The 20,654-nt window shown below is 39.4% G+C and overlaps 1 protein-coding gene across 1 annotated transcript; it reads left to right on the forward strand.

The window, feature by feature from the left end:
- The first annotated feature begins 22 nt into the window (after positions 1–22).
- spef2 (sperm flagellar 2) lies at positions 23–20,055 on the forward strand. Its single transcript, XM_078251066.1, has 38 exons — positions 23–628; positions 1,131–1,233; positions 1,368–1,620; positions 1,859–2,029; positions 2,311–2,457; positions 2,866–2,936; positions 4,868–5,039; positions 5,230–5,418; positions 6,234–6,421; positions 7,340–7,511; positions 7,799–8,021; positions 8,184–8,257; positions 8,477–8,552; positions 8,698–8,738; positions 9,000–9,103; positions 9,309–9,556; positions 9,719–9,791; positions 9,894–10,048; positions 10,338–10,514; positions 11,406–11,539; positions 11,874–12,001; positions 12,530–12,668; positions 12,790–12,915; positions 13,550–13,695; positions 13,784–13,852; positions 14,013–14,061; positions 14,445–14,504; positions 14,592–14,724; positions 14,936–15,074; positions 15,491–15,563; positions 15,768–15,924; positions 16,044–16,150; positions 16,411–16,593; positions 16,972–17,064; positions 17,805–17,975; positions 18,235–18,450; positions 19,185–19,307; positions 19,758–20,055. Exons 1-38 carry the CDS (start codon positions 571–573, stop codon positions 19,821–19,823), a joined length of 5,007 nt encoding a protein of 1,668 aa, XP_078107192.1. The 5' UTR covers positions 23–570; the 3' UTR covers positions 19,824–20,055.
- Positions 20,056–20,654: the final 599 nt, after the last annotated feature.

The following is a 20,654-nucleotide window of genomic DNA, read 5'->3' on the forward strand; positions in this document are numbered from 1 at the left end:
TTCATCGTCTGCTTTACGTTTACCTGGCAGTCTTTGCTTTGATAGCAGTGCAGTAGAACCACGCATCATTTATTCATGTTTAGTCTCGCCGCGCCATTTGTAATAACTCCGGGCCCCCACTGCCATTTAATGTTCTCAACATTGCCGACAATTACCTTTTTGAAGTTATTCTTTTCCTTCGTTCCCTAATTAGTGAAGGATGGCTGCAGTGGAGTGTTGCTAAAAATACAATCGTATCTGCTGACCCTCTTAAGTGTGGAATTGAGCAGGTTTCTGGATCAGTTTGCAGTCAGTACATCCCTGTTTTAATCATCTTGGGTGCAGACAAGATAACTGATCCAGGGCCAACTGGGCCCGCCCATACAGTCCTTGGGCCCGCCCGCTCTCCCATGAGTGCCCCCTCATGTTGACCTGTCACCATGGCAACAGTGCACCTCTGGGATTTCTTCTGCTCCTGTCTATTTTTGAGCCGTTATTAGAGCGTTAAAGAGTCATACTAGCTATTACCTAGTAACATGTCCATTATTAAAATGGAAGTATATTGTTCGAGTTGAACTTTAAAGAAAGAAGATGTCGGATATATTGTGCAGGTGGCTGAACGAGGAGCTCCGGCTGTCAAAAGCTGTTGGTAAAGTGTGACTGAAGTTACCGTTAACGTTAGCTAGCTACCTGTTAACGTTAGCTTAACCAGAAGCTTAGCTAGCTAACTATGCTAATTCGGTGGCACACTAGGCAAAAAGCATGTGAATTTACAAAGCTGACAATATAAGAGCTGTTTTAGAAGCTACACATCGAAGTTGATAAATAGTTATTATCAACAGGCATAGGGTATTGATTGTAGGGTGGGAGATGTTATGAGCAACGCTATTTTAACGTTAAACTTAAATATGGACCAAGCGTTTTTTTGGAAAAATCGAAGGAACCTATTACCAACTTAATTGTTAGGTTGTCATAACGTTAACAATCTGAAATTGTCCAGACATGAGCTCAAATTAGTCATTTTAAATATTTTTGATAACCTTTAACGGGTTGTCCAATATGTTTTCAGTTGTGAGCAACATTAACGTTAGGAAATATAACGTTGAAAATGTCACTGTTTGCATAACTGACATGCATGTTCATATTCACAGACCCAAAGACCTTTACCAAGGATTTCTCCAGTGGTTACCTTATTGGGGAGGTTCTGCATAAATATCAGTTGCAGAAGGACTTCAGTATGTTTATGAAGAAAGAGTAAGTTGCCTTCTCTCGTTCTCTAGCTATCTATCCATGATCATTTGCTTTTTGTTGCTGGACAAATAGCTGTTGCTTAATTCTCCAGCTCATTAATTCATGATTATTAAAGTTAATTACACCTTTTTTCATAGCACCTCCATCTCCAGACTGAATAATTTTACCCGCGTTGAGCCTACTCTCCAATTACTGGGGATCTCTTTTGACATAAACACAGCCCAGGACCTGATGCAGGAGAAGCAGGGTGTTGCCACACGCCTGCTTTACCAACTCTACGTCTCACTTGAAAATAAGAAGAAAGCGGAAATCAGCGGCACATTGATGGAAATCATGCAGCCTGCAGCCAGTGCTGGCCTGCACAAAATAGAGCATGAGCTCTACGCTGATGTAAGCGGGGTTGTATGGATGCGTGTAGTATGTGCATGTGATTTGGGGCCGATCTCTTTGGGCAACAACATGTATGGTTCTGTAAAAACCTAATGAGATACAGTAAGTAGTCTTTCCTCTGTGCCAATACTGACAAACTGTATGGCAACTGACTGTCCTTTACAGTAGTCTTTCAATGTTTTTTTTTGTTTGAAGTTCACCTTTTTAGTTTTATGTCACTATCTTTCTTTTTACACAGCGACTGCATCGAGTTGTGAAACGTGATGCAGAGCTGAAGCTACAGAAAATTTCTCAGCACTATGAGGAGAAATGCCAACAACTGAACGACAGGTTTGTGATGCCCCATCCCACCCAGCAAAGGAGACAACTCAGAGTCCAGGATGAGAAGAGAATGAAGAATATTGAGAAGGTACTGAAGACCGTGGAAAATCAAATGCAGTATTGTAATACATTTCCCCCGTATGACCAGACTCTAAGGCAGCCTACATTTTACATCTTTATCAACTTATTACACATTGTTTTTCAGCCTCATATGTCACACAGTTACAATTTTGTGCTGGATTTTGGTGTTGGACATTACTATAATACTATGACAGTACTGAGTGAAAACCTACATTTGAACCCCGATGCTTGATGATGGAATAAAGGAAAGCTCATGCTAATGACAATGGGGAACTGTGTATGTTACAGCTGCGGGCGTGTCGTCAGAAGCACAATGACATCATGTCTTGCAACCAGGCCACTACTTTCCAGGTGCCCAGGCCACCTCCGTACACTTCAAAGCTCAACCTAAAGAAGAAACAACAGCAGCAACAACGTAGAGAACAGCAAGCACAGGTGTGATCCAGATTAAGTAATGATGGAGATACTTTTTTTTCTTCCTTAATTTTGGCTTGTTGACGTGGGGTCAGCTATAGAGTGGTGCCCACAGTATAGATAGAGTTTGTAGAGGCTGATGCTTGCTGACAGTGGGCCTTAAGTTCAGAATGGGAAAAATAAATATCCAGGAAATCCAGGCCCAAGAAATTTGTTTTTGTTCTTAAGTTCAGCAGATGTTCCCAGGTCTTCTCAAAACCAATAGCTTGTTATTGCTTAACACCTGCCATTGTTTACAGATAATTCATTTTCTCTGCCAATTAATTGAATTTCTTACAGCACATGTGCCATAATTGAAAACAAAGGGTTAACATAGGTTTGTTTGTCTTTCTGGTATCATTTCAATTTCTCCTCATTTTGTCCATGCAGACGGTCCAGACTGAAATAGCCAAGTTTGAGACAAAGAAGAAACTGGTTACTTGTGGTTTTGCTTCTTCAAGGTGAGAGAAAAGGAAACATTCACTAAATCAATATTGTAGTCATGAAGTATTATTATGTAGAATACATGTTTGTATTAAAGGGGTGATAGAATGATTATATAGGGTATTTTACACTGTTCCTTACGGTCTCCTAATAGGGTATGTAACATTGGTTGGGCTGAAAATTACCCGAATGCTATTTTATTAGGCCCTTAACTACCCTGTGAATATGGCCCTATTTGTAACAAGAGCTTTTCTTCCAATATGGTATGCTCATGAATATTTAGATGAGCTGCGCGCTGATTGGTTTGAGCGAACCACATACAAACACATTGGAGACGAGACAGCAGGTCTCATATTTCAGACACTGCAAAGTTATACATTGTTTGTCGGGCTATTTCGTTATTAAATTCACTTCTGAGACTTTTTTAAGCGAGAAATCAACTATATAAAGCTCAAATATGGGCCGTTTTACGAAAATTGATGGCTAATTGCAAATTTGGTAAGACGTGTCGGACTTTAGCTAGGAGCTCCACACAGTCTGACGAGAAAGTGGCAACCTCCATACCCAGTGAAAGTCACCGTTTCCCTGGGTACTGGACTACTGGAATACTAGGGGCTCCGCTGCCGGCATAACTAGAGTAGCTATATTTACAGTTTGAATTTCGTCACGCCACTTATATAACATCTACCCCAAGGTCTTATAAAGCTAACAATGGTGTCCGATTTCACTTTAATGCATTTTTGTGAACATTAGGAGTTTCGTCAGCTGCGACTGTCCCTTCAATCCTGTGTACAGATCGCGGCTAGTTAGCTTCATTTTCGGCGTAATTAGAGTATATATACAGCTTGAATTTCGTCACGCCACTTATATAACATCTACCTCAAGGTATTATAAAGCTAACAATGGTGTCCGATTTCAATTTAATGCATTTTTGTGAATTTCAGAGGAATTCTAAGAGGAGGCTAGCTAGCTCTCATTGATAGAGCTCCATCCAGCTGCAGGCTCTATCAATGAGACTCGCGGACAAGAGGCGTTTATTTCCCTGATCGTTTGTTTAAATAACTCAACACATTATGATTACACACATTATAAGATTAACTGGAACCTGTGGTAAGAGATTGCTGGCGTAACAAGCTCGCTGACCGCGCTCTCACTCACACACACCGGCCATTTAGCAGGAAGAGGGGAGCTGCAGGCCCTGGAGCTCTGTCAGGGCAGCGGCGTTTGGTAGTCCATTAACCCAAAAAACGGTGACTTTGCGCGGGTATGGAGTGCCGTGGGTTGACAGCCGTGACGGAGCTCCATCTACCTCACAGCAGGCCGGGGTCTGTGAAGGAAGGCAGGCCGGGCGGCGAGGCAGCAACACAGACAGCACCGGCCGCTGAACTCCGACACACAGTCGGACAAAATTTGCAACTAGTCATCAATTTTCGTAAAATGGCCCATATTTGACCTCTACATAGTTGATTTCCTGCATAAAAAAGTCTCAGAAGTGAATTTAGTGGTAAAATAGCAGATGAACAATGTATACAATTTCTGAGATCTGCGCTACCTATTCAGAAGACTAAGCTGACCTCAGATCAGCTCATGTAAATGTTTGGGCGTGACAAAGATAGAGACTAGAGCCAAATGAGGAAGAGCCGCCGAGTTGACGTCAACTAGGCAGCCCGTTTTCAGAGGCAGTTTCAAATTGTGAGATTTGCTGAGGAAAGAGGTGTCAATGGGATTTTGAGGTTCTATGTATGTCCTAGTTACCCACTAAAGCTGTCATTATTCAACTATGACAAGGTAAAATCGGTTTTGCATTCCATCACCCCTTTAATGGAGTTTTACAGCAACCAGAGATAGACACTATTATACATTAAGACACTGACTTCATATGTGATTTAAACCTTTTCATCTCCTGTGGTCAACCCTTCCCTGAATATTTTCCCCTTGGTGGCAGCAGCCAGGGCTGTGTGGTCCCAGGAAGTGGAACTAAGCTGATATTACAATCCAATAGCAAGTACATACAGGATATCCGAAAGAGGCTGGAGGAGAATGCTGTTGCTCGTGAGCAGAGAGAGAAAAGACGAGACAGATTCCTGGTGGAGCAGCTCAAGGCCCATGAAGCTCAAGAGGTGAAACTTGTTACAGTAATATATCTAACGTTAATAGAGATCAATAGTTACTAGTGAGACGTGATAATTCATTCTGTTCAGTCTGTTTCTCTTCCTGAAATACATCTCACACATCCTATTCTTTTTGACCTCACCTAGTACGTTATTTGACATTCGTTGTTTTAACCCCAAATCCTGCCTCACCCTGCAGGAGGCACGGCGAGAGGAGCAGCTGGTGAAGCGTCTCACACGTCAGACTCAGCAAGAGCAGAGATTGGCAACTCAGCTCCTCCAGATACGCGTGCAGAAAGATGTGATCCGGAAGAACCGCCAGTTCAGAGAGCAGCAGTACCAACAGCGGAGAGAGAGGGACTTCCAGGAAGCTCTGGAGAGGGAGGCGGTGAGATAGGATGAATAAGGAAGAAGAACAAGCCTCTCTATTGATAGGCTGTATCAGTGATAGTATGGGTAGTGTCGTTGGGAGAGAGAAAGGGTGGACATTGGTAGTTTGTATAGTATCAACAGGGTATTTGTTATTATGAAGAGAAAGAGAGAGAGGGGGACTTCAGAGACAGACAGATAAGGAATAAAGTAAGACTGTATGAATATTGACATAAACTACTATATGCTTATCTGTTATTTCCCTCCAGTGATCACTCTTATATTGTAGATGACTTGTTTGGTTGAAAAGAAGGTAGATGTTGCTATGGTCCAGCATGGTTTCAGTGTTAAATATTCAGTAGGTTGTAGTAAAGTATGGTAATGGTGTTATTATTATTGTCAGGCAATTCCAGAGCAAATTGCCGCACTGTTAAGTCTCAGATTATATGGTCATTATCATTCATTACTCTGAAGAGTGAAAAAGAACGTTTTTTAGGCGATGATTTAGGGAGAAAATCATACAATTAACAGGGTATTATTGATTAACTGCTGTTTAACATCAGTTATACAGTAGGTAAGAAAGATTGAAATGTCCCTTACTTGTTTTTTCTGCAACCCCCAATATCAGTAATGTACTAATTCCAAAAATTGATGTCTCTTAGTTTGTGTCTCTTTAAGACTATTTTCCACCACCAAGTCATGTGTTTTGCCCAATAAATGACCTATGTAACATCTTTCATCTTCCTTTATTACTTGCAACTGTGGTGATTAGCAGGAACATTTACGTCATGCCTTCTCCACTCATTCAATCTTTCTGACTGGGGCCTGGTATAGGCTTTGGCTCAGCAGGCTAAGTTGGACCTTGCCGAAGAGATCAGAAAGGAGCTTGAATTCTGTAACAGGATTGCTGCTGAGCGAGCTCAGATCAGATACACGAAGCACTTTAAGAGCTGCAAGGACATTTTGGAGCAGATTGTGGACTTGGCCACCAAGGTTGGAGAATATCGACTGCTCACTGGGAAGTACGTAACACAATTGCTTTTAATGATGCAGTAATAATATGCACATGGTATTTGGGCTTAAAACCTCCAAACTGACTCTTGGTCAGTCAATTAATAAATATGTGGACATTTCAATTTTTTTTATAAAAATCACATCTTTTGGTAGTTTTATCAGAAATAATTGTAAAAGTTAGTTAAGCAATCTAATTTGAAGAGTTCAATGTACTGTAGTTGTAAAGACATTTCAACTTTGGCCACTTCGTGATAAAGTACTCTGCTACATCTGCACATTTTATTTATGTATTTATGCTTGAACAAAGTTCATATTCAAGCACAAAACAATAGTAAACGTTTTTTTTTTTTTATTTTCAGAATTGAAATTGAAGCTTTAGTCTTTTAAAAGAAATAGACTCAGAGACAGAGTTGGTAAAATAAAGTTCATCAACAGAAGGAAATATGGACAAATATGACAGAGTATTGACAAAGTGAAATCTGACTGAAGACTGAAATCTTTTTTTATTTGTTTTATAAAAACTTAAGCATTGCTGTGCAATGCTAATTCAGATGTGAATCAACCACCTGTGAAAACATTACCATTATTAGAAACATTCTTGCACAACTGACCAGTGGTCAAATAAAACCAGGAGATGTCAACGTCCTGTCTGCTTCTTCTCACGATCAAATACTTAATGTTCATGTATAGGTACTGCCCACACAACCCTGCTCCATATTCACTTTGTATGTATCCTGCTACCTAGGTTTTACATATCCACTACACCAGCTCATCTAATCATGTTTAGATTAAACATTTCTTGAAATACAGTTAAGTTTAATCATTTTCAGTCTCAATTAAAAAAACAATTAGATTTTTTTTTTAATACATTTGCACTCATTAAATCTAGCGTTGCCTTCTGTCATTTTTTGTGCTGTCATGTCCAGTCTGATTCCAGAGAAGCCGATGAGAGAGTGGAAGGAATTGCTGTTCAGTGGTCTGCCTCTCTATGAGCCGATAAAGAGCCAGCAGCCAGGGTTTGAGTTCTCTACCCCACTGGACCCTGTAGAGCTTAAGAAGCAGGAGATAATAAAAAACCAGGACTATGATGAATATACTGTGAGTTTAAAACATGAGTGCAATATTTTTTTAAATTATGTTTGTACGTGTGTGTTTGCCCGCACACTTGCATTTAGCTTGTCTGTGTAGACTGAATAACTTGTTGCTCAACCCCACATTTTCAAACAAATGCTGATTTTACTTTCAGTATCAGGCATGATTAGACATGAAGATGGGAAAGCCAACAAAGCTATATTTTAACAAAAAAAGTTTGAATTGTCCCTGAGCTGAAGCGCTGAACTGTCTTGACTATTGCTGAAGATCCTCCTTATGTCATGTTTTTATAGAACATGGTAGGTGAGTGGGCATGGCCAGAGGAAGCAGGGGAGATAAAATTAACTCTGGCCAACAACAACATTCTTGGACATGTTGTCCTGCGACTGAGGAACATTGTTCATCCTCCCATCATGGAACCCTCCTCACCTTCATTTCCTCACTTTACCATCAAGGCCTGTGTCCTGGGCAAGTTTTGCTCTGGCAAAACCACCTGCCTGGCCAAGCTCGCTAAAGGTACACGGCATGCAATCCAAACACAGATGCAGGCATACACTCAAACACAATTCCACACCACTTAGATATGTATTTAATGAAATTATGTAGTGTATAAATATATACAATAAGATTGTATGACTTATTTTGTTTGCTGAGTATGTGTGTTTTTCCCTGCTTTAGCCCATGGCATCTGTGTCTTATCAGCTGACACACTAATTGAGGAGGCTCTGAATGCTTACCAGAATGGAGAGGAGGTTTGTCAGACACAGTATAACAGTATTGTAACTTCACTAGTATCACTTTTTATTTAATCTTGCCACATAATTTTGCTTTGAAAGGACTTTTCAGGACCATGACATCTCACTAGTCTCTCCTGCCGGTGCCAAAAATGTATAAACCTGTAATTGCATGGCTTTAAAGGGTCCTCAATGATCTTTAACATTTCACCTTTTAAAACATCCCTTTTTGGACAGGATGTACAGGTCACAGAGCCACAGGAAGAGAATGAAAATGAGCAACTGCTCACATCTTCCACATCACTGAATCCTGGTGAGTTACTGAAGCCAACATGACTCTATTCTACGCTATTTCATACTACTATGTTTTTTTGCTCCATTAAAAAAAAGCACTACATATGAAGTTGTTTGTTTGATGTAATACAGTACGCGTCACTCATAATTTCATTGTTTTTCAGATATTGACACTCAAGCTGAAAGTAGAGACGGCAATGTAAAAGTAAGTGTTGTTTGTGATCTTCTGACTCTGATTTTGTATTTATTCATACATATGGAATTTATGTATACATATGGAATCAGTATATAATTTATATCACTAACCAACCTGATTTAAATTGGCTTTTCTTGCTGATAAAATAATGACTTTTGGGAGAATGTAATCAGTAATGAGTAATAATGAGAATTTTTTCCAGAATGGATGTGTACCTATTTGAAATGAAATACTTAACTCTTTTCATGCTTACATGTGTTCCTTATCCAGTTGTCTACCCGGGCCATGCAGGGAGCAGCTGCAGAAGAAGAGCTAAGGAAAGGCAACGCCATCCCTAATGAGCTATTAGTGGACATTATAGTAGAGGCTATCAGGTAAGCATACAACCTGTATTGCTATAAGATACTGAATATAGTATTTAGTCAATTTCACCATATGCAATTCATTTCACAGTCAATATTTCAGAGAAATCTCAATGATACAGTCTTAGTTTTATGTACAGTGTGGACAAAATAAACAAACAACAACAACCCCACAATCCCTTCCTAGACAGTGAAATATGTGTTGTGTCCTTACTAGGCAGGTTCCAGCTCAGTCAGGCTGGATCCTGGATGGCTTTCCATTTTGCATCACCCAGGCTTACCTGCTGGAGAAAGCCCTGGGTGGGTCTGTAGATGTAGGGAATGGCGCTGTAAGCAGCAGGACAAACCTAGTTGCTGATCCTAATCCACCCAAAACTCCCCCACCCCCAACTCCTGCACTGGACCTGGCTCTGCTGCTGGATATCCCTGATGAGCGTGTGATCAGTCGTCCATTCAGTCAGACGGGTATGTTATACTAGTGGTAGTTTAATGGTGTGTATCTGTGTGCCCCCACACATTATCTGTTAGATGATGTGTGTATATATACATGCACAAGTAACAATAAGTTACATGTAAATAGTATGCTTGTGTGTTTATGTGGTTCTCTTGCTTCCCAACCTGGTGCAGAAACAGATAAGTCTGCTGCTACAACCTCCCATCCCAAAGACAAGAACTTGTATCTGGCACAGATCCCACACAGGTAAAAACAGAAGCATCAAATGGAAAGCTAAACCGAAATCAAGACATTACTGCTTCTGCATGACTGTGTATCTAATATCTAACATCCTTTACCCCCCTCAAGGATCACAGCTTTTCAGGACACCTGGCCAAAACTAGAGAAATGGTTTGGTGAAAAGCAAAACATTTTGGTCCGTATTGATGCAGATGTAGATGAGGAGGAGCTTTACAAAAGGGTGGAGTCTGTGCTGAAGCAAGTTATGATGCAAACACAGGAAGGTAACTGGTTGTCATTTTAGTATTATATTTGATATATGTGAAATATACAATATATATACATATATATATATATATATATATATATATATATATATATATAGTAGCAGATATTAGTAAACTCAAATACTGTTCCATCAGATTAGGTAAAAAAAAGAGTTTTTTTATCAGACACTGATGATGAGATTATGCCTGTTTCTACACTTAATGATTTACAGTTGACAAATAATATGTCTTCCTGAAAGAAACGCAATTTTACTCACAATACTTACTACAACTCCTCCCATTCAAGATGTCGTGTTTGACAGTGGGGAAGACTCCTCCTTTTCAGCTACACCTGCACCATTAGACCAACCTCCGGCCCTCGCAGACGAAGCCCCTGGCCCCACAGAGTCCTATTCCCGCCTTAACGAGGAAAAAGCCCAAAGTGTGAAGTCACTTTCCAAATCCAACACAAACTCCCCCCGAGGTGATTTGATCAGTAATCTGTGGATTACACATTTTAATTGTTATTATTGTAAAGTCACTTCTGGTCACAAAACAAAATTCTGCTTCAAAGAGAGGATTTATAACTGATATCGTCTGACCATAAACATGATGTGTGTTGGATGTGTTTTCCAACTCATGACTTAGTTTATGGTACATGTGTTTTTTACATAAAGAAAATAGACACACTTTATATTTCAAATGTACCAAACTGATAGTAGTTATTTGGATACAAACTTCATCTGTGTGGCCACTAAGTCTGTTTGAATTTAAAAAGTTGAACCCAAAGAATAGGGTCATAGAATGCAAAACCGATAATACCTTGTCATAGTTGAATAACGACAGTTTGGTGGGTAAATAGGACATACATAGAACCTCAAAATCCCATTGACACCTCTATCCTCTGCAAATCTCACAATTTGAAACTGCCTCTGAAAACGGGCAAATCTCAACGAACAATGTATAACTTTTCAGTGTCTGAAATATGAGACCTGCTGTCTCGTCCCCAATGTGTTTGTATGTGGTTCGCTCAAACCAATCAGCGCGCAGCTCATCTAAATATTCATGAGCATTCCATATTTGGAAGAAAAGCTCTTGTTACAAATAGAGCCATATTCACAGGGTAGTTAAGGGCCTAATAAAATAGCATTCGGGCAATTTTCAGCCCAACCAATGTTACATACCCTATTAGGAGACCTTAAGGAACAGTGTAAAATACCCTATATAATCATTCTATCACCCCTTTAAGGTAATTTAAATATTATTATATATGATGCTATGATTATTATTGTTAATCATTAATTAACATTCAAGAAATATGAATAATTTTACTTTATTATAGTGATGATGTATTTTTCTTCTGGCTAATCAATAGGGCACTCTAGGAAGGCGTCAACTTCCTCATTGACCAATGAGAACTCTCAGGGAGTCCCCAAGAACCCACCTGAATCTGCTTCTTCCTGCTCAGGTTCATCCAGCTGGGTCCATATGGACCAACCTCTTCCTCCAGTAGGATACCATTTCTTTTTATGTTTGTTTTGCTTATCAGACTTGAAAGTGCACTGGTAATCTTTTCTTTAAAACTGGGTTCTGTCAGTGACATGTGACATGACATTCAGATGCACTCACTGGTGGTTGCCACAAGGTGGCCCTCTAACATGATTTAGCCTTTGGACCTGCTGTTTCCTACCTGTGTTGCCTTTCAGAGTCTGTTTCAATTATATGAAAATACATGTCAAGTGAAATCTGTTCCAATACACTACGTCTTGTTTTGATGCTTGTCCTCTATCTTCCTGTGCCCCCTGCTTTTTTCGTCTTTTCTTCTCTCTATCTCTATCTCTAGGAGATCACAGAGTACCTGTGCTCCCACTGGGACACAGTGTGTGATTCTTATGTGAACAACGTAAAGACAGTGATGCAGCAGCTGCGTTCACAACGCACTGTTCTTAACCATCACCTATTCAACATCAGGTATACTGCCAGGCCTTTGAAGTAGTGTGAACATGGTTTATCTCATGTAGTACAGAAAAGCACATAACTAAGCATTTTTATAATAGACACCTTTCTGTGCCTGTCTTTTCTCCATTTTTCTTATTTTATAGCTGAAGGTACACAATAATCTTGGGCATGTCTGAACATGCATTCTTACATCTGTATATCAGATAACATGAAAAGCATTTATTGCCCTGTAAATTTAACAGTGTGGGTAGCCATACACACTTTTACAGAGCCACTAATATCTTGTTAGCTATGATTGATTTTTATCTTTTTAATACAAGGTTTTGTCATTCTGCAGATGCATCATGAAAGTTGAACAACAGTATCAGTCACAGGTTGCCATGGTTTTTTAGTACAATTGGATGTGACCCAAAATTTCATGCCATTAATTTCTTTGTCAGAAATATTTTACAAATAAAAGAGAGCATTTATGTTAATACATAATAGAAAAATATTAAATGTATTACTATGTAAGTATTACCTGGTTCCCTGTATCTGTAGAGAGGAGTACAAGCATTTCCTGGGGCGTCCAGACTTGAAGCAGGAGTTAGTGTCTCATTGGCAGAAGGACTTCAACAGCATACCTGATGATATGAGAGAAGATGAGGATACCAAAGCAGAGCTACATCTGAGACTTGATGTAAGAGCAATTTATAATATAATACCATACAAATATTCTTTAACTGATCTTGAAAATAGTGTAACAACCTGCTTCCAAATGAAAATATAAAATATATGGATATGTTCTGCTATGTGTACAGGAACTACGTGAACGTTTGTGGGACATTAGTGACAAACGTAAGGAGGAGGATGAGCAAGAGAGTGCTGCTCTCATGGGTAACGGCTGGTTGGAGACTCTCGTCAACTATCACTCTATACTTATGCAGGTAACTTTTCTGTTTCTGTGTAACCATTTGACTGAACAACCGTCAAATTCTGTAGTTTATAAGCTCATGTTATAGACTATTCCCTTTATTCTGTGTTTTGTACATGTTCCATTGCTTCTTTTCCATCCTCTTTGTGTTTATGGTGTAAAGTAGAGATGTTCCAATACCATTTTTTTCCTTCCCGATGCCAATTCTGATACCTGAACTTGCGTATCGGCCGATACTGACTAACGATCTGATACCAGTGTGTTCAAAAAATACAAATATTTTATTATGTTTTAGCTATGACTCTTTGTGAAACTTGAAAAAACACAGAGAATAAATATCATCAAACTTTCTTTTATTATCCAGTTTGACAGCGAGTCATAACGGAAAAGGAAAATAAATTAACCACTTTAAAGTAGATTATCTTCTATTAACCACTTTAAAGTAGATTATCTTCTGGGCTAAATTCCTTTGTATCAGATCAGTGCATAAACTCCAGTACTTGCCGATACCGATACCAGCATTTTAGACTTGGTATCTGAACATCTCTAGTGTTTAGGCATATACAGTGTGTCTTCCATGTATCTCTTCAGTGTGACTTAGTTTTTGGCAGAACCATAATCTTGGATTGATTGTTTGTGTTGCATAGGTGGAGTTGGATCGTTTCCAGGACACACTCTATATTCTCAGCGTCTACTTTTTGAGCATGTACAGACAAGTGCTGCCTGAGCTTCCCCCCAAGTTGGATTGTATCCCCCTACTGGACACCCCAGTAATTAAGGATCAGAACGAGAGGCAAGAAACACACTATTAATAGCAATCTAACCATGTTACTATTTGAGATAATAAAAAAGAAAATAACGATTTTATTTTGCTCCACAAGTACTGAGCCAGCGGCCACAAGTGTGTGTAGTCAGATGGATGACGGAGAGGACAAGAGGAAAACAAAACTGTAAGGGAGACGCACTATCGCACACAGTATTTCCTTTGAGTTTTCTGTTTGACAGATGAAATGGATGTTTCATTTCCTCACAGTACAAATGCTCCCAAGTACAAACACATAGACACATAAACAATTTCCTCCTCTTCTCCTGTTTTGTCCTCCTCCACAGACGTCCTGACTCCAAGACAAAAAGCCCCAATCAGACAGAAACTGTTAAGGTCATGTCAAATCCTTTTTTTTTTTTCTTGTCTCTCTTTATGTACCTTTCATTCATTGTCATTATTTTTAGTCTTTCTCAAGGTCTGTAACTGATTTTGCTATTTTATAATCTACTCATAAAGGACTACCATAAATATAACAAACCCTGATATCTTCGGGTTATTTTAGTTGTTTCAGGTTTTAATACCTTATATAATAAGACAATTGTTTTTGGTTGACGAACCCATAAAGTGTTGTCGTTCTTACAGAATTTAAATGTAATTTGTGAACTGTAATTGTAATTCAAAACAATACAAAATACTTACATACAATTATAATTGGTGATAAGCTGATATACAATCTTATAGTAAGAGATATTAACCCTTTTCATTGATAACTCCAGCAACCCCATGAGAAACTGATCTACGACTACGAGGAGGCACTCACAGCCATCAGCAAATTGGTAATGCTTTGTGTATGAGAGTAGCATGGATATTATGGAGGTAAAGATATGCTTTTTTAATTCCTGGCATGTTATACATGTGTGTAGGTGTCAGCAGAAGCCTACCAGGGAGAGACAAAAGAGCCGAAGGAGAGACTGCAAGAGAAGGAAAAAGGGAAGCATAATCAAGAAGCCAGAAACAAAATACATAAAGAATATGCAGCCGCACTGGATCACGAGGGTATGCACAAACAGAGATTCAGTAGTTTTATTTATATCATAATATATTTAATCGTCGTATTAACATATTGTGAAATTTATGTAGACAACAAAAGTGGTTCTGTCTAAGAACTAGTGTAATATGAGATATATGCATGAGTCTGTATGTAAAAGATCAATATCAGCTTATATAGTTGTGTTCCTCTGTTTGTCTCCCTTTACGTGTTTTCCAGAGAATACAGCAAAGGCGCGCATTGCGCTGGTGAAAGGTCATGGTCTGGTGATGGTGCACTCTCTGCAAAGCAGAGCAGAAGAGACATTAAGCAGCATGGAGAAGTGGTTAGAGGCACACTATCTTGCAGACATGAAGAGGTATGGTACAGTACAGTGTGGGTTCATGTATGGTATGATATGGTGTAGGCTACGTGTGCATATTCAGATCTTTATTTTTATTTCGAACAATTTAAAATAGAGGGACACGATTGTGAATGAAGCAGCAATAGTGTAAAACTGCACTGCTGTCCCTGTTTTATTAGTGTTGTTGTTTTGATTAGTGTGTGATAAATGCTATTTGTATTTTATCTCCATGTCATGTCATGATGCTATATGTGCATGTATGTAAACATGAAAGATATTCAAAGCCCTTTAAGTGCTCATGAAGTTATTCTGAAGCCATTACTTGAAAATATAAAAATACATAATGCTTGTAAAAAAAAAAATGACGTTTTGGTACGTCATTTTTCATAGAAGACTTGTTTGACGGTTTATCTGTGTCTCTTTTTCTCTAGTATTGACCAACTATCAGTAGTGGTTCGCCACCACATAGAGACTGGTGCTAAGTTGCAGAATGAGCTGGTGTTGGTACGTAATTACTTTATAAATGTGTTGATTGTTTTTTCAAAGAACATTTTTATGTTCCCCAGGTAGGTAGAGCTCACTGGTTACATAGTAGCTACTGCAGGATAAAATCTGAATTGTTATTCCAGCGTGTGACATTTGACGATGGACCACAGTCTCATTTACTTACTCCTCCCATTTTAAGATACTCTATATTGTCTTCAAAAGGAATGTACTGACTTCTACCTGAATGGAGACTGCCACATGGTGGCTAGCCCGGCTCCCCCTCCCCGCCCACCTCCTCTGGAGAAACCCACACGGTCCACTCCAACCATCACTCAGCTAGAGTCACTCCACCAACAGCTATGCATTGTTGCTCCTTCAGGTTAATACAGGGGAGACAAGTTGTAGTGTTATTGGGTCTACTCATTCTGCTATTCATCCATCCATCCATCTATCCATCCAGCCACCCATACATCCTTTTCCTTCCTTTCTGACTTTCAGGCCTCATTTCCAGTTCAGAGTTCTCCAGTTTACTCAGGAATATCATCTCTGTTAACATGGGCAGAAACACCTTGCCTGAGCCCTGGATTAACAAGAATGAAACACAGGTACTCTGCAAGTATTCCAGAGACTCACAACACAAAGTTGGGTGATCATTTCTTTTCTCTTCACCTAATAGCACCAACTTCTTTTCTCACCAACTTGACCAAAACAAAACAAAATCACATAATCAAATAGCACTCTGCTGACTGCAGAGAAAGCAAAGCAAGACACAAAACATTCCTGCATTATTCTGTCCGGTTACCATAAGAGACACATTACATGGCTTACTGTACAGGAGCATTGTGCTTTTCTCTCCTGTCCCCAGTTGATGGAGATTGTATCTCTGTTTATGGACAACTATGAGCTGATAGACTGGCGTCGGTTTCTGCTCAGTGCTGCCCTGCCTTGGCCGTTTCCCTCCTTGTCACAGCTGCTGACTGTGCTACAACATTTCAAGGCAGCAGATACTGGTGACACAGGCTATATAAACGAGGAACAGTACCTACAGGTCTCTACACACACACACACACACACACAGATTCATACACATATAAATTCTGATTCTGATTCTCTGGTCAGACATTCTAACTGTGTTTTAATTCACAAAATGTCGTACTCTGGATAAACCTGTATCTTCAAGTTATCTATCCACTCACACACCTCCATGGCCCCTCTTCGCTCTTGTGGCATTACTATGCACTGAGACTCTCTTTCCACAAGTATGCCTGGGTTCAAGTCAACGTCACGACACATATGAGTATATATTGTATACTTAATATAGTATAAAGTGAAAGCTGTAGCTCTCCGAACATTGCATATGTAGCATCGTAACATAGCATCTCCAAACAAATGTTTAAGTTGCTCCTCTTGCCTTTTTTCTCAACAGACAGAGTTGTGGTTTTCCAATGAGAGTGTCCAGCCCGTCCCAGAGGACCCCTCTGAGCCTCTACCTTATGACCGTCTGGCTAACCTACGCAAGGTAACTACCTGCAAAGCCTGCTTAATTCCAAGTTAATGTAAATCTGTATTATTCCTGAAATGGGAAATTCAAGTGGTCATGGTACACAAACATAGACTGGGTAAACCCAGCCTGATCTGCCGGTGATTTGATTTCGCCCTGCAGCTCAGGCTGGAAACCTGTACACTTTTCTATCCTGCTTCCGTTACAAATCTGCGGGGACCAATCACAAACTGGCTTATCCACCTGGCGCGCTATTGGCGGGTTTAACACGATGACGATAGAGAAGCCACGGCAAGCAGCTTTTTGTTTACATTCAACATGGGGGCCACCGAAGCGCAGCAACCCGTTGATGCCGCTGTCACTGCTGCTTTAAAATATTTCAAAGGCAAGTACGTCACCCGGATCGTTGGTCTGATTGGTTGAAGGACTATCCAATTGCGTACAGTCATTTGAACTATGCCCGTTGATTACATAACACAAACAACTTAAAAGACATAAAAAACCACAAGTAATGCAAGAACATAAAGGTACAATAGAGCATTACCGTTAGAGTACGTTTTAGCTGTTTTCAATGATATACCTTTTGTAAACAGAAATTATTCTAAAACACAAATTTATACAGTCATCACAATGCCATGCACTTTGTTCTAAACCTCAAAGGTATTAAACCTTAACATCTTATGTTTACTATTTGTCCAATTGAACTGCACTGTAATAATAAATGAACAGTTACATTTGCCTGTGTTCTTGCTTTTAAGTTTTTTTTCCAGTTGTTTGCGGACCACTCCTTCTCCCCCCCTCGACTGGACTACGTGTCCATGCTGCAGTACTTTGCAGCCGACCCTCACCCCAGACAGGGCTTCATCAGAGCACTTAGTGTAGTGCTGGGGCAACATCTCAAACACTCCTCACCGGGCCAGCTTGTCAAGGTGAAGTAAATGAATGTACAAAGAAAAGTCAATGACATTTTCACTTGAAAGTCATTGCAAAAGCACTACCTTCCTCATCTTCTGTCATCAAACACATTATAATTTTCTGTCACCAATGTTTGCAGATGGTCCAGAATCATAATAGAATAGTGTCAGGTTTTTCTTGTGGTTGGTAATTTGTTTTGGAATGAAACACGTGAGAGTTAAGTTTGTCTTCGGCACATCAGCAGGGCAGGATCATTATGTGTTGTGTATACAGTCTATGCCCAGTATAGACGAGGCTACAGAGCTCAGCTCCTCAGAACTCGATGGAGATTACAAGGAAGAAGAGACTCTGTGGGCATCAAGCAGTTCATTGGGGGAGCAGGTAGTGTCCATCCCTGCTATCCTTGCTGTCATCTGCCACAATGTCGCCAAGATGAAAGACGACAAGCCCCTTCGTCCAGGCTGCCTGAGTCAGGAGGAGCATACTGAGGTACTGTATAACCCTATGCAAGTTCAAACTGGGCTTTAAGGAAATACATACCTAAATGGTTGAATTAATTAAGGAAATATACTACTTTTTGTGTTCGTATTGGTTTTTTTTGTGGAAGTAAAAGCAATAATGATATGTTCATTTATTGTTTATTACCAGTGCATTGAATAAAATTAAAAAAATTACTACTAAATGTAGTAAAATATGTAAGGTTTAACTTGCAATTCAGCAGAATGTATTTTTGATCACCAAAGATTTTGTTTTCTGTTATGCTTTCATCATTCTACCATCAATGTTTATTTAAAGGCATGGCTTTAAAATGCAACTGTTAGGGGTGAATAGCAAATCTTTATGGGTTTGTATGAGATTCACGAGCTGTGGACATTTTACAGGGACAGTGTGTGGGACAATCCATGAGTTTTTTTTTAATCCCACCATAATTTCAATATTTAGGGGACAGTCTACACCTTCTTACATAATTAACCTAAAATAAATTAGGCTACTTACTTTTTTTTTTTCAGGATTGGGGTAAAATAAAGGCATAGCCTCTGGAAAAAAAAGTAAAGTTTTAGTAATATTTTTTTTATTTACTGTCTATGGGTTCACTGAATACCTTAGTGCATTTTAAAGGCTCCATACTTACTTCTATACTTAGAAATGAATTTTGTAAGCAGATGTATTAACTATATTATTAAAATGTTACCATGTTACTCTTTGTCTCTGCTGGCCTCTAGCAACTGGTGCATATCTTCAGAGAGCTGGGCTACAAGCCTGAGGACTGTGTCCCCTTCTCCCATCTCTCTCAGCATCCTTTTATCCAGGGCCTGATGGAAACCTTAACACACTACCAGCTTGTAGTAAGTCTCTGTGTGGACTCATCTATTTTTCTTTATTTGTTCCCCTACAACAGTGTACAGTATGTGAGATCAGATCAGAATCAGTTTTAGTGTGCACACATACAGGGAATTTGACTCTGGCCATTTGTTGCTCTCAAATTACATACACACAAATACACATACGGCTTAAAACAAGGACAACAAAGCTGAAGGTAAATATAAACATTTGACTACTACATACAGATAGAAGTTAGTATATAAAAAAGTGAATTTATACATATACACATACATATGCAATGATAATCTGAATATATATAATATCCTCTGCAGGACATCCAGACTTTCCACCATTATTATATTATATTCCACCTTTGTCTTTTATCTCTGTATCCCTCCCCGCCTTTTGTATCCTTTTTTCATTTTAAACCTTTATTTAGCTCTCAAACTTCTCTGTCTCTCTTTGTCCCTCAGAACATTCATAGAGTGGTAATGGCCCATCAGGATGAAGGAGAGGCAAACAGCTTGACAGTTTCCTGAAGGATACAGTAAATATACATACTTAGGAAATGCAAAATATGTTGCTTTTGCCATTTTGAAGTACTCTCTACTTTTATCTTTGAAATGTTTGCTGAAATGTATTGCTTACTTCAGTATTTAATAAATACATTTGCAACCACAACTTGTGTCAGTATGTAGAAATGTCTGTAACTGATGACGGTTGGAATGGCAGCATAATTGGAATGACAACAATAACATCAATGATGGCAGGTTGACCCCTCATACCCTTTTTCCCTGATACACTCCAGCAGTTTTTCTGACTGACTTGTTTTTCTAATGACTTCTCTGACACAAAAAAGGCATTGGTTGTGGCTACAATGAGTGCATTGTCCAGGATAACCTACATGTCAAGCCTGACTTGCCCAGTAACTGCCTGCCAGGGCACCCACAACCCTAGCACAGTCCATAAAGCAATGATGGCTTACAGTAGCTACTCTATTCAGCAGTCACTGCTACCTTTCTACCAATCAAGTTAATGGACATGCTGTTTAGGAGAAAAAAAAAGTATGTTTAACAATAGGGTTCAGTGTTGTTAGCTAGGTTTTCTTGTCACTAAAGGCAACTTAATAATAGGGGTGCACCGATCCGATATTAAGATCGGATATCGGTCCTGATATTGACAAAATAGCTGGATCGGGGATCGGAAAAATTAACAGATCCACGGGCCGATCCAGTTTTGCATCCCTAACGGATCATTAGGTACGTGTGTCACAATAAATATCATTATCATCAGTAAGGGTCCTTTCTGTACTTATTGATGGAGGGGGTTACATTCTGCCAGCAGCAGAATGTAACTCCTGTTAATATTTC

Source organism: Sander vitreus, chromosome 5 (assembly GCF_031162955.1).
Source record: "Sander vitreus isolate 19-12246 chromosome 5, sanVit1, whole genome shotgun sequence".
Taxonomy (NCBI): domain Eukaryota; kingdom Metazoa; phylum Chordata; class Actinopteri; order Perciformes; family Percidae; genus Sander; species Sander vitreus.

Excerpts from the sequence above, each read along its gene's own strand:
- spef2 (XM_078251066.1), top strand. The coding sequence starts at position 571 with ATGTCGGATATATTGTGCAGGTGGCTGAACGAGGAGCTCCGGCTGTCA. Across the intron at positions 9,104-9,308 it reads ATTATAGTAGAGGCTATCAG|GCAGGTTCCAGCTCAGTCAG; the intron begins GTAAGCATACAA and ends TGTCCTTACTAG. Across the intron at positions 17,976-18,234 it reads CACCGGGCCAGCTTGTCAAG|TCTATGCCCAGTATAGACGA; the intron begins GTGAAGTAAATG and ends TTGTGTATACAG.